The sequence below is a fragment of the Poecilia mexicana genome, unplaced genomic scaffold (assembly GCF_051168715.1).
Source record: "Poecilia mexicana isolate PSO_F unplaced genomic scaffold, ASM5116871v1 scaffold_9, whole genome shotgun sequence".
NCBI lineage: Eukaryota > Metazoa > Chordata > Actinopteri > Cyprinodontiformes > Poeciliidae > Poecilia > Poecilia mexicana.
In genome coordinates this window covers 23034399-23047725 of record NW_028263378.1, presented here as the reverse complement: position 1 = coordinate 23047725, position 13327 = coordinate 23034399, and the positions used below count along the sequence as shown (strand labels likewise).

The window sequence follows — 13327 nt, the reverse complement described above, 5'->3', positions numbered from 1 at the left end:
TTAATGCTACTTCCTTTGTTGGCATCACATGTCAAGCCAGGGTTCTACCTCAGTCCTTATGGGAAGGGGGCTTTGAAGCCAACTGCATAGATGTAATGGAAATAACTAAATAATTTTAGATCGGAGTTTTAACTTCTGTCCTGTCTTAAAACACAGCCGTCTCACAGTTGTAAAAAGTATTCAAACACCTTTAAGTTATTGACATTTTCTCTCAACTATAATTCTGAACGTGTTTTAATGGAATGTTATGTGTTAAATCTACACACAACCATGGATAATTCTGAGATATAAAAAATCCACAATTTTCTAAATAGTTTCCCAAATCTAAAAAATGTGCCATGCATTTGTATTCAAGCTCCTTTCCTCTGACAATCTCACCGACTGCCTTCAGAAGACATGTTTACTAAACAGAACGCAACGCTGTGTAATTTAATCTTATGATAAATCCAGATGTCCTTTGAAGATCTCAGATGTTTCTTAGGGAACAGTAGAGAACAAACAGCATCATGAAGACCAGAAGGGAGGCCAGGGAGAAAGTGTTTGAGAAGTTTAAAGAAATGGAAAGAGTATGGAGCTACATTGCTGTCCAGTAAAATCAGGGCTGTCCAATTTCCGACCTTATCCTTCTACATCTTTTAGGTGTGTATCTACATAAATCAAATACTTAAATCACTAGCAGAACTCTGCTGAATGTAATGACGCTATTTGACTCAGGTAGACTGGACTATAAACTGCTCCAAAAGCTTGCAGGACGCCTTCCTGTGAGAACTTGAGCTCGGGATCTACATCGACAAGAGGCCTGTGGTAACTCTGGAGGAGCTGCAGAGATCCACCGCACCGAAGGGAGAGTCTGGCAAGGATAAAAGTCACTGAAGGGAAAGAGGTGTGGAAAATATATGCAGAAATGTTTTCAAGTTATTTTACCAAACTAGGCAAAAAAAAATAAAATAAAAATACTTACACTCTTCCCTTTAAATGAAAAAAAAAATATTACAAACAAACTGAAGTTAAACACTAATTCGCAACTTTTATTTTGAAGTCCTGAGGAAGTCACACGCTTTATAAATTTACTTGAAATCTCTCAGGGAACCTTTCCTTCACAGACAGGCTGTGTGTCCGTCCCCTGCATTAAAACAAGTTGTGATACTAACGACATTAAACATATTGAGCAGCGGAAGAGGGCAAAACCATGTGGCAGTGGCAATAATTGGTTTAATAATGGGCTGCATGCAAAATACGACTCCCGCACGGGAGCTCTGTTACATGATCATCATTAGTCCAAACAATTAACAGGCGGATTATTGACTGATGAGGGCAGATAGGATCGATCTGTCCGGACGCGCCGTGATCTCTACAACAGGACACAGGCTGTCTGATCCACTGATCTGCCTTAATTCAATTGCCACAGAGAATGATGCCTTTTTTCTTGTAGATCTGCAGAGTCCCGTGTAGGAGGTCACTCTGCAGGACGCACCCTGATGGGTTATTCTAAAAATAAACTGCTTTTATAGCAATGCATGCATCAGAGACAGAGGAACGATTAGATGATGTGATTAGATGTTTTCCCAAGCAGCTCCCATAATGACAAACTAATCATTCTTTTATTTGAGAAAGTAGTGCTCATCATTAGCAGACGCAGACATGAAAGCTCACCACATTGTGACAAAATACAAAGTGCTTCTATGTACCCAAAACTACAAAATAATTTGGGAAAACATTTTTTTTTTTTTTTTTTACTTTGCTGCCATGATCTTGAAAAACTGAGACGAGCTGATCACATTTTCCTCCAAACACTTCAAATAAAAATCGACCAGTACAGTAAACTTGATAATTCTGCCCACAAAACACAAAACTCCTCGGATCAAAGGTAGAAGTTACCAGTCCGATACAAACTGAGAAAAAGGGCTCGTGAGAAAAAAAAACAAAAACAAAAGAAAACTGCTTTAGTACTCGTCCAAGTTATCCGCTTTGGGAATGGAAAGGCCTCGATCCTTCAGGACCTGCATCTTGACTTTCTCCGTCTCCTGCTTGGCTTGCTGCTGCAGCCGCTGCTCCTCTAGGATCTCTTCGATGGAGACCTGCTGCAGGATGGTATCGCAGGGCTTATCCACGTCCTACGGAAAGACACACACTCCACGTCACAGGCCAACTGTTTGTGACACCTACAACTTTACTAAAGATCTACATGTTATGTTCTCTGCTTCTTCAAACACCGACTCCCCAACTGTTCTGCAACTAATGTTTCATCAAAGGGGGCCAGCAAACAAAATCATCAGCAGCATTTACACCCGTTTGCCAGCAATTAAAAAAAAAATTAAATTATGAAAAATACATGACTGATGAAATTAACCGAAAATGGTAAATGAGACTAAATCAGACAAAACTCTAAATCAAAGCGATGATCATGTTAATATCACATCCATACACTTGATCTAGCCTTAATTTAAATAGGTTATACATTAGAAAGAACTATGATTAATGTACAATAACCTCCATGTTTACTGACACCTCTAGCAAATATGTATAAAAATTCTTAAAAATATATTATTTTCATTGCAGCAGAATAATCTCACGTCAAACAACACGTTTAATTCAGCACATTTACTTGAACTCAAGTACGCCGCCCCTGCTCTCGTTGGGACCCCCTGCTGTTCAGATTTTGTACAACAACCCATGTGACAGAAGGACAACTTTTCTCCTTACACATTACCCGATTAGAGCATACAGAGAAATCTTACTGCTCTTTACACAATCCGTTTAGGTCACCAGAGTCCTTGGTTCTCCATCTTGCTCTCTTCAGCTCACTCACAAGGTTCTTTGTTTCGATTTGGGACTGTGATGACCTTGGAAGAAGGTTAATTTTTGCCTGGTGATCCATTTTTGCGTTGTTTGGCTATATGTATTGAGTCATTATTCTGTTAAAAGGTCAGATGACACCCTATTTTCACTTTTTTTTATTTATATAAACACGAAGGGTTTTTTTGTGTCCTTGAATGTCAAGCAGTCCATTAATCACCAAAATCTTAAGATTTCGATGGGCTTTTGGAAGAGAAGGAAGAAGATCCTGCACAATGAATGACAATCAGCATGATGTGATTTTCCACTAATTTATGTTTAACACTACACACGCACACACCTGCAGTGTGTGCTGCAGAACAGCTCAATCTTAGCCTCATCCGACCATGGTTCCAGTTAAAAATTACAATGCAGTTACATCTAGTATGTTGGAGAGAAATAGCTTTTATTTTTATACAAATTTCCTAATTTAATAGTAACTCTAGTGGTACATATGAACCAAGTTTAGCTTAGCGCCATTTTTTTCCCTTATAGACATTTTCTGGTTTACACAAATGTATGCAGCTCCATAACATAAAAAAAGCCTGTCATCTACTCTTTCACACTTTGAAGCGTGGTAAAGATAAATGTCCCTGTGTGTCCTGTTATATTTTTACCTCAGTAGAACAAAGTCATAGATTATTAACCGGAAGTTCCTTGAAACGTCATTATTTTTCAAAAAGCCAGCATTAAAAATAAATGCTTCAGTTACATTATGTTTATATGAAGTGCTAGGAGTTCCATTTGTAACTTGTATTTCTTTATGCGCGACTGTTTCCAGGGTGAATAAATGTAGTCAAAAGAAAAGCTGGATTTCTTTTTCTGCATTTCTCAGAGATATGAAGCTCACGCAATAGAAAAACAAGTTCATTTATAAAGGCTTTTTACACATCGTTATCAGGGGTGATAAAAATAGTGGAGGACTCTGCATGTTTACTGCTAACAGTAGTCATAGAAAGCATTCTGAAGCTAATGTAATAGCACAGGCTGTATTATTGCCAGTACACATTTAGGACTCAATACATGATGTACATTTAGAGTGTGACAAGCTCTATGACTCAGCCTTGCTCTGTGTGTTGGCCTAGAATGTTGACTGTCGCTGCAGTGCGGTCAAACATCAGTCTAGAGGTCAGTATACCCTGGACAAGAAGAAATCTCCACTACTATTTTCTGTTTTCAAAAGTGTCATTTTTTTTGTTCTTACTGCACTCAAAGTATGTTCAATATTAAAAAATAAAATCTTTTTCTGTAGGGTTTGAACTTTAGACTGAGTGTTTTCAACTTAGTTTTTAAGTGCCTTACATGAAGACAAATTACAGGAGAAATAAAAGGATATTTTGTTTAGCTTTTTAAAGTTACTGTTATTGTTAGCTGCTGCTTATATAGTTCATTCAGTTTTCTAACATGCTCCAACAGCTTTTCTTGTAGATGTTTTTGATGGCATTCCACATACTGAACTTAACTGAATGAAGAACAATTACAAGTCAGTTAACTGTGACAAATACTATACAGGTCAATTATTGAAGCTCATGTGTTGGACATGTGAGAATAAAGATTTCACCTTTAATAACATACATCTGCTTTCATTTTTTTTAATACAAGGATACCTGGAAATTGAGCCTATATCATATCACCGTCACAAGACTATCATAGAGGAACAATCTTAAGTCAGAAGCCTTTTTAGGTTTCTTGCAGGACTGACTGCTACCAGAGATCAGTCCTACCCAGAGAATCACAAGCCACGATGACTAACTGGAAATACTATAAGACATTTAGTTGTCCTTTGGGGTAAATAAATATTTCTTCTTCATTATTGAATTTGAACTGAAATTGTATATTTTGGCAAAGAAACTTTTGCAAATATTCCCACATCAGTATTCCAAATGGGGTGTTTTGATAAGTGCCAAGAACTTGTAAATACATCTTAAAACGTACATTACATTAAACCTATTCTCTTACAATCGAGAAAAAAGAATAACTCTGTAGTGATGCATGAAATCATTATCACCTTTTTCTATCATCTTAACTTATGTTAGCGCATCATCATTGCCACCTGGTAATATTTTCATCTCCTCTGGGCCTTAAGTAAAATTATCCTAACACTTGACCAGCAGCATTTTTGTTGTTGTTGTTTAATTTTTGCAATAACGCAACGCTGCTGGACTCCAGTTTGCATCACAGTAACCAACAAAAAGAGCAAAGTGAGAATGCCAGTACCATCTCTCCAAGCAGAACTACGTTTTCCCCTCTCACGATGAAAATTCCTCTCGGGATGTCTCCAAACTTTTTCCCCACGTGGATGCGCTCCACCGTCTGGTGAAACACTAAATTGGCTGAGAAACAGAAGCAGGACGTATGTCAGAGAGTTGACGGTAAAATATGTACAAATGGTGAACTAATTAAGCAAACTGAACTGATTTCACTTGATTATCTAGAGTGTAAAAAAAAAATAAAAGTGGAGCTGATTTAAAGAAGCTGTACCAAACTGGTCGATGCTCCTGAGGTAACCAATCAGAGTTCTGCCATCTCGGAGCAACACCAGGTGCTTTTCTGCAGGGTACAACCGAACACGAAGCGCACTAAATTACACATTTAATATGCATACAAACATTTCAAGTCTCTCCGGAGAAGCATAATGTTCTGTGCAAATGAGGAATAATTGGTGCTTCCAGCTTACTGTCGATGTCGTCAATGAGGCTTGCCGTCCCTGGTACGTAGTTCATCTTGAGCTTCGGTATTTTTCACTTCCAGCACATTTATTTACCGTCAAGCCATGAATATTTCAGAATTTGTTTCTTTTAACATCTGCGCAGGAAGTGTCTTCTTCTTCTTCTTCTTCTTCTTCTTCTTCTTCTACTACTACTACTTAACATAGGTTGCCATGATTTGACTTGCATTACCGCCACCTTCTGGTTCAAGTAAACGGTACTTGCTGCGACAAAAGTGAGCAAATTTCCAATTGCTCTGAGACTGGAAAAAGAAAAAGAAAAAAAACTATACAAGTGTCTTAATATTTCACTCTTTCCTTAAATTTGATTTATTTGTTCTTACCTGGTATATGTATTCCCTCTGGTATTTACAGTTTTAACTCTACATCCATATTTTTGCGAGTACTTAATTTCCAGTACCCACGGAGAGTGATCTCATAAACATTTGTAAAAGAATGGCTTACTCTCAGCTCAGCAAATTCCTGCAAGGTACCCTGATACAAAGTCACCTGGTTTAGCCGTGAAATTTCTTCATTACAGAATATTCCACAGTCAAACAACAGGGAATAACAGCTACTTAATGTGTCAAGCCATGTAAAATCCCAAAAAGACGTCAGTGGATAGTGTTATTTTTTGAGTAAAGTTTGCTGCACCACGTTATGGGGTTCTTCTTCAAGAGTTGGCTCAGCAGGTTAGTTAGAGTAAAATTAACTTTTAATGTGTTGGCATATAAAGAGATTTTGGACAATTTAATCTGTCTAACTAAATTTGACAGATTAACTAAGAACTAAGTTTGAGAGTGGGGGTTAGAACATGATGATAGTGCACAAAGTAGGGTCCAACAAGGAAGGATAAGCAAGATATTGGCTTTCCTCACCCCAATCTGACAAAATACTTTTCAGTGAGTTGGCATGAGACTAGTGGGAGGGATGGTCATAAATTCCCACACACTAATTAAATCTGGTGGAAAATGTTGAAGCTTTAATATCTCCAAAGGGTTAGTCAACATCATATTAAACCCTATAAAAAATATTTTACTCTGTGTGTAGGGACCCACATATTCCCATAAAAATAAAATGTTTAACACCTGCTGTTCTGAAGTAGTAGCCTATATAGCAAAGTTTTTGAAGACAGACTCCAACAAAATGCATGCTGAAATTGATTTATTTTTAAAAATGGTATAGTTTGAGTCAATTTTGGTTTCTTATCAGTTCTTAAGAGACTGTTGACGTAGATGTGCCACCAAAGATCGTTTATAGGTTATTGATATCATACAGTTTCATAAGATTAGTTAAAAAAAGTATTTTAGAAAAATATTTCTCATGTAAGCAAAATATCAAAATGTCCAGTACCAATAATTTTTACATTTCTGTTATTGCAATTTGAACACATTTACAGTACATGTTAAGGCTGATCACTTTGTAAAGATTTTCATAATTCCATAAAAATGCGTTTGAGTGAGGCATCTTGATATTTTGTTCCCTCTTTGTTTATTTAAAGAGACAGACCAGTACTTCCCTTAGCTTCGCCTGACTATCGTTTCCTGACTTCAATCAGACAAGCTGCACTTCCGCGAAGAAACCACTTTGGGAATCCTGACAGCTTAAATAAGTATCGCTGTGCTAGTTAAAGGCTTTTTTTTCTTTACAATGACAGATGACGGGACGGCTGGCAGCAAACGCACGTAGCTAAAGCATCACCATCAAATGCAGTCAAATCTGAAACCTGGCTGGCCCTCGACTTGTAACTCGGGAAATAACCACGGAAACTGGAATAGCGCTATGGTGAGTGAATGGAAACGCTTTAAATAGTCATATTTGCTTTTAAAAAAAAAAGGAATGTAATGTATTTAATATCAAGAAAATAAAACCTAGGGGAATTGATGTATGCTACCGAAGTGGCTTACGTAGAGAGCTGTTAAAGTATTAGCTGCAAAGCTAACTGAGCTAGCTGGCATTATGTAATAGTTACAACTAGCTTGGTTGTAAAGCTCCTGTTCGGGTTTTGGCTTTTTCACTAAATATAACCTTCATGTTAACAATATTTAATCTGGCACGTGAGTAAATTTAGCTTAGCTGCAGCGTATGAAGAGTTTGTCCGAAACCGGTCCAGCCAGCGCAGTAATTGAGCCATTGTAATTGATAAATCAGATATTGTTTGTTTAAGGACAGGCAGCCTGACTGAGTCAGCTACCATTTCCTGTTAAACATTAATGTACTGCTTTTTCTTTGTGGCATATTGCGTTTACAGGATGCTCCCCAGTATCCAGGTTACCCTTCTCATTACTGGTATCCACAGTCTCACTCCACTGGACACTATGCAAACACTTATCCCTCGGGATCAGATGTTCAGCAACAGTACAATCCACAGGTACAGCTCATTATGCAACACAACCCGACCTGCCTTGGTCCAAACAAGTTGGAGTTAATTTACTAATCTTCCCAAGTCTCTCCTGAATGCTTTTCATTTGTTTCATATTTATATTACGACTACATAAAACTGCACATTTCTACAAATAGTAAATCTCTTCTTTGCTTTGGTTAAAGGTAATGCCAGGAGGCTATCCAAACGGCCATGGAGTCTACAACACTGCACAAAACCAGTATCCAGCGAGTGGTTTTCATCCATCCAACCCTTTCTACTGTGCTGACCCCCAGAGAAGTTCCTACCCTAGCCAAGGCTGTCCAGCTGAGCAGAGCGGTGGGCCGTCGGGCCAACCACACGCCCAGCACCAGCATCATCATTATTCTGGTCCGCACTGTCAAGGGGTGAGATGATGTTACACCTGAAATGCACAGATTAGTAAATGGGTTTAAAGCAGATTTGTGAGAAAAATATAGGATAAAAACAAGGTGCATAATCCTAACTTTAATTCAGAGTTTTTAACAGCCTGAGGCAAGCTCCGTAGCGTTGTGGTGGGTTTGCTTTTAAAGTTTGCCTGAAGGCAGTGGGTGAACGCTTATGGACTGTATGTGAGGAGTCGCTGACAATGCCCAGTGCTGGTCGGGAGCGAGGCTTGCTTCAGTTTCCTCCTTGGAGAAAGCCTCATCCTTAAAGTCATATTGATTTCTATACAAATGTGTTCATCTGAGCAATACTGAAGAGATGTTTTAAAAAACCAACATGTGTTGGCTGTTCCCTCAGGGTCCTGGATACCCATCTGGACCATACTCCCACTACAGCGAAGCTGGACATGCTGTGCCTCCAAATCCCCCCTATCCCACTGGGCAGCCGCTCCATCCCAGCCCTCAGGGTGATGCTTGGGGGCACACAGGTCCATATGCTCCCTCACAGCAGCAGTGGCACCCAGGGCAGCAGCCTTCACAAAACCACTATGGAAATCATGTCCGTCCAGCACATCCTCCAGCATGGCCAGGAACTGGAACTGGTGCTCCACCGCCCTATCAGCCCAAGGTAAGAATAACTGCAGTCAATTTGTTGATACATTCAGCATCTTGTGAAAACACTCGTACTTATTTTGTTATTTTGTCATGTTACAACTACAAAGTCTCTTTATAAGAAAAGAGATTCATGCAGTAGCTCAGCTTATTTATTAAGCAAAAGCCAATTATACTGAGGTTTTCAAGATTTGTTTTCAAAGACATATCTGAAAATCCTGTATTTGTGTTTAGCTCCCCCTGCTCTGATATAGACCACTATAGGTCAAACTTAAATGTTGCAGATGTTTGAAGGAGGCTTTGACTTTTAAATGGAGAACTGTTCGGTCATTTCTTTTTTCTTTTAAATTTGTTTTAAAGGGGCAAGGGGGAAATTCCTTGCAATATGGATGAAGTTAAATAAAGGACAATCCTGGACGGAAACCAGTGAGACAAGACAAAACTAGAGTGCAGTGAGGGTTCACTTTCTACACATACTCAAAACTACAATTAAATAATTTGGATGATAGGGTATTAATGTGTGAAACTGTGCAAAGTTCAGACTTTCACATCTTTGGCAAGATTTAAAAAAAAAAAAATCAAGCATTCTTCATCTGACTGAGTTTAAACTATGCTTGCAGAGAAAAATTGGCAAAAATGTTGTCCCTAGATGTGCAAAGCTTGTAGTTTCATACAGTAGCAGATATGACTGAAGGGATAGACTCTCCTGACTGCCGTGTCGGCCCCCTCTCTCTTTTCACATAATGGTATGATCCCATATGCTCACATGTGATTGGCCAGAAGGCTGCCATACTACTGATCAAACCAAGTCTCCGTTGTGAGCAGAGCAGAGGCACTGACACTGAGAGCTGAGCACCAAAAGGCTAAAAACAAAACAAAACTGGGCGCGTTCGCATTCTCTCTCTTCCCCCTCAGCTGGTTTGTCTCCCTCCATTTCTCATGTGATGTGGTTGTTGTGCTGCTATGTTTGTAGCACAACGACCCCTCCCATACATTGACGAACGTCGTTCATATCAAAGAGTCGTCGCATTAGACCCTATGCGTTCGCGACCGAAAATATCCAAGATGGCGCCGCGGCAGAAGCGCTATGGTTGCATTACACACTAAAAAAGAACGATGCTAGGGCCAATCACCATAAAATGCATCAAACTGTTGGCCAGAAAGCATACAGATGATTTGTACGAATGTAAAGTGTTTGATACGTTGCTTAGCGACGGCGGTGACTCTTGAGGGGGGAGCTTCGAGGACATCGTCGTCTGTCATAAATGTCCCAGGTAATGTTATTCTCCTTCACGCCCTGGACATTGTATTAATGTTAGCGCCATACTGTACTTATAATTTTCATGTCATATCAGCATTTATAGTCGTATTTTATAAAATGGAATATGGGCTCCGATGAGACTCGCTTGTCAGAAGCACAGTTTGAAAATAACCTGTAATATGGTATTACACATATTTTTCATTTGACCCACCTTTCCGCATTAAAATTTTCTATGGTCTGATGTAATATTCTAATCTCAAATGTCGTGTTTTCATTAGTTGCAAGCAAATAAAGCCTCGTCGTTAATATAAAAACTATTTAACATCTGTCTGTATGGAATAAATCTATATAATGTTCACATGTGAGCTGAGTTAATGAAACGTGTGAACTTTTCGTTAATATTTTAAATTTATTTAATATGACTGGTTGTAGTGGTCAGCCAGAGTGATTCTCTTGCTCATTTTTAGCTACCTCTTTCATGGAGGTAAAATGGCAAAGACGAAAAGTAAACGATACCCGAGGTGTTTTCCTCCGCTGGCGATGCCTTGAGTTTTGAAATTTGGCTGCACACAACCTGTTGTTCAAAAAGTTGCATTTCATGTTCAAGTGTTTATTTGACAGATGGATTCTTTAAGTCAGCTTTAATGTTGTTTGAATCAAATGCAACATGATGTATAATTTGAATTATTTTATTTCCTAACTCAATGAAAGTCAATAAGGGACTTATGCTTGGCTAAGTTCTAATAAATTTATTTTAGTGTTTATTCAAAGGAACTCAGTGTTTCAGAAGTTTTGCATTTTTATGGTAGTTTGTTCCCGATTAGAGAAGCATAAAGACTGAATGCTGCTTTTCAATTTTCGGTTCTGATTCTGGGGGTGCAGAGTAGAGTAGAACCAGAAAACCTTAGATCTTCTGGTACAACAGAAGATCTTTAATATATTTCAGTACTATGCTGTTCAGCGATTCAGTGAGTAAAATCTATTCTCTGAGCTACAGGGAGCCAGTGGCAGGACTTTAAAACTGGGATGACGTGCTCTCTCTTCCTAGTTTTAGTGAGGAAACAAGCAGCAGCATTCTGGATCAGCTTCATCTGTCTTATTTATCCATCCATTCATTTTCTGAACACCCTTGCCCCTTGTGGGGTCTGGAGGGGTTCTGGTGCCTATCTCCAGCGAACGTTTTGGGCGAGAGGCGGGGTACATCCTGAACAGGTCGCCAGTCTGTCTCCAGACTTGTATTATTTATTTAATCCCATTTATTTTTCAATGGGCTAAATACAAATCGACACTTTTTGATTTTTCATATTGATATTTGTAAAGAATAAGAAAATTGCATATAATTAACAATTCAGCTCAACAATTCAGCATCATTTGATATTGATTTATCACAGAAAATCCCAACAAAATGCGTTAGTTTTTTTTGTTGTAACATGACAAAATGTGAGGAGTGTGAATACTTCTGAACGACACTTAAGATATTACTCTTTGCTCCTTTTTTTAAATGATATTATTCTTCTAACTGCTGTTGTAAAGACACAAATGAAGCTTAAACACACTGTGTCTGTGGCATTGTAGGACCAACAGCACCAGCGAACCCCTCAGGTGGGACTTAAACCCAGGACAGCTCCAGCCCCGAATCCCCCCAACGGAACGCCCGCTGAAATAAGCTCACCTCCCCAGATTTACAGCAAAGCTGGGCGAAGCGATCCCAGTCCTTCTCAGCCCGAGCCCCAACCAGCAGCCGCTCCGGTCGGACCTCAGCCGCTGAGCGACAACCCCGGGCTCGCCAAGGTCCAGCAGGTCATGGCCCGGGTTCAGCTGCTTCAGGAAGATGTTGACGAGTTCGTCGGGAGAAAAACAGACAAGAGCTACCGTTGCCTGGAGGAACTGCTGACCAAAGAGCTGCTGGAGCTAGACTCTGTGGAGACTCAAGGACAGGAGACTGTCCGACAAGCCCGAAAAGAGGCTGTGCAGAGAATTCAGGCTATTCTAGACCGGCTGGAAAAGAAGGCTTTCTGAACGAAACCTTATTTATCTGCCTGTTATTCGCTTATTATTTTCTTTGCTCAGATCTTCCATGGATAAACGGAGGTGTTTAGTCTCCCTCTGCAGAGCTGTAACAATATTTGCTGACAACGTGTCATTATCATTTAGATGAGGTAACGGACATAGATCCCCCCCTCCCCACAGGAGTAGACACACCTCTGATTTAAAGTTTTAAAAAATCCTTTAAGGAGTGTTTTGTGCTGGCAGTAAACATAAAACTTGTATATCATAAGTGACTTTCAGCCTCCGTGAGTGACTGAGCTCGCTACCCTCATCTTTTACATCATGTCCTCACCAACATGGCGCTGGGTCCTGCTGTTTGTGTTTATTCTGTCGTGCAACACGTTCAGACCATCCTCAGGATATTCGATCCGTTTTCAGTCCAACCTTCTCGGGACAACACACACACACTTCCTCGGCTGATTGTTGTAACATTTGCATGGTCATGCTGTTGTCCTCTCTCGTGACGGCTTGAGGATGCACTTAGTTGCTCATAGTCGCCTCCTCATGTCTCTGCAGCAGCTGGTGCAGTGTTTCTGTTATTCTCAGCCTTGCATGCACTGTAGTGTCAGATAAGCACTCGCACAGCCTGTCACTCAGCCCGTATTGTAGCAGATTTAGTGACAACCCCCTGAAGACCGCTGCCCTGATTCCTCCGGCCACTGAGAGTGGAGACCTAAAATCACACCTACATGTTGAACGCCCTGTATCTCTGTAGAAGCGAAGGACAATGTCAGCAGTTCCTTTTTTAAAAGTAGAGTTTTCTTCCTCACTTTTTCTACACCTGTGAAAGTAGAATATTACATTTTCAGTAAAGATGTATGCTTAAAGACAGTGTTAAATGCACAAGGATCAAGTTGGAGTTTGTTCACTATTTTGTCTAGGGCACAGATTCTTGTTTGGACTGCACATGTGCACTACAGGTCTTCGTCTCTACACCCCTCTTACCTCCCATCTCAAACATTTTTGTTTTTGTTTGAGAAATGAAGAAGAAAAAGTGCCATTTGATATGGTGATTTTTATATCTGATCAGAAGTAGAATATTAAAAACAACCAAAAGGTTTGCATGGAAAATCCTT

The 13327-nt window shown here is 39.6% G+C and overlaps 2 protein-coding genes across 2 annotated transcripts; one reads left to right on the top strand and one right to left on the bottom strand.

Moving 5' to 3' along the window:
- Window positions 1-1007: 1007 nt before the first annotated feature.
- lsm1 (LSM1, U6 small nuclear RNA associated) lies at window positions 1008-5698 on the bottom strand. Its single transcript, XM_015013319.2, has 4 exons — window positions 5513-5698; window positions 5317-5385; window positions 5053-5168; window positions 1008-2114 (listed from the first exon to the last, which is right to left on the bottom strand). The coding sequence occupies exons 1-4, from the start codon at window positions 5556-5558 to the stop codon at window positions 1944-1946; spliced, it is 402 nt and encodes a 133-aa protein (XP_014868805.1). The 5' UTR covers window positions 5559-5698; the 3' UTR covers window positions 1008-1943.
- Window positions 5699-7052: 1354 nt separating this feature from the next.
- On the top strand, window positions 7053-13322 carry bag4 (BAG cochaperone 4). The gene is made up of 5 exons (XM_015013315.2): window positions 7053-7327; window positions 7794-7913; window positions 8090-8311; window positions 8688-8957; window positions 11778-13322. Exons 1-5 carry the CDS (start codon window positions 7250-7252, stop codon window positions 12219-12221), a joined length of 1134 nt encoding a protein of 377 aa, XP_014868801.1. The 5' UTR covers window positions 7053-7249; the 3' UTR covers window positions 12222-13322.
- Window positions 13323-13327: the final 5 nt, after the last annotated feature.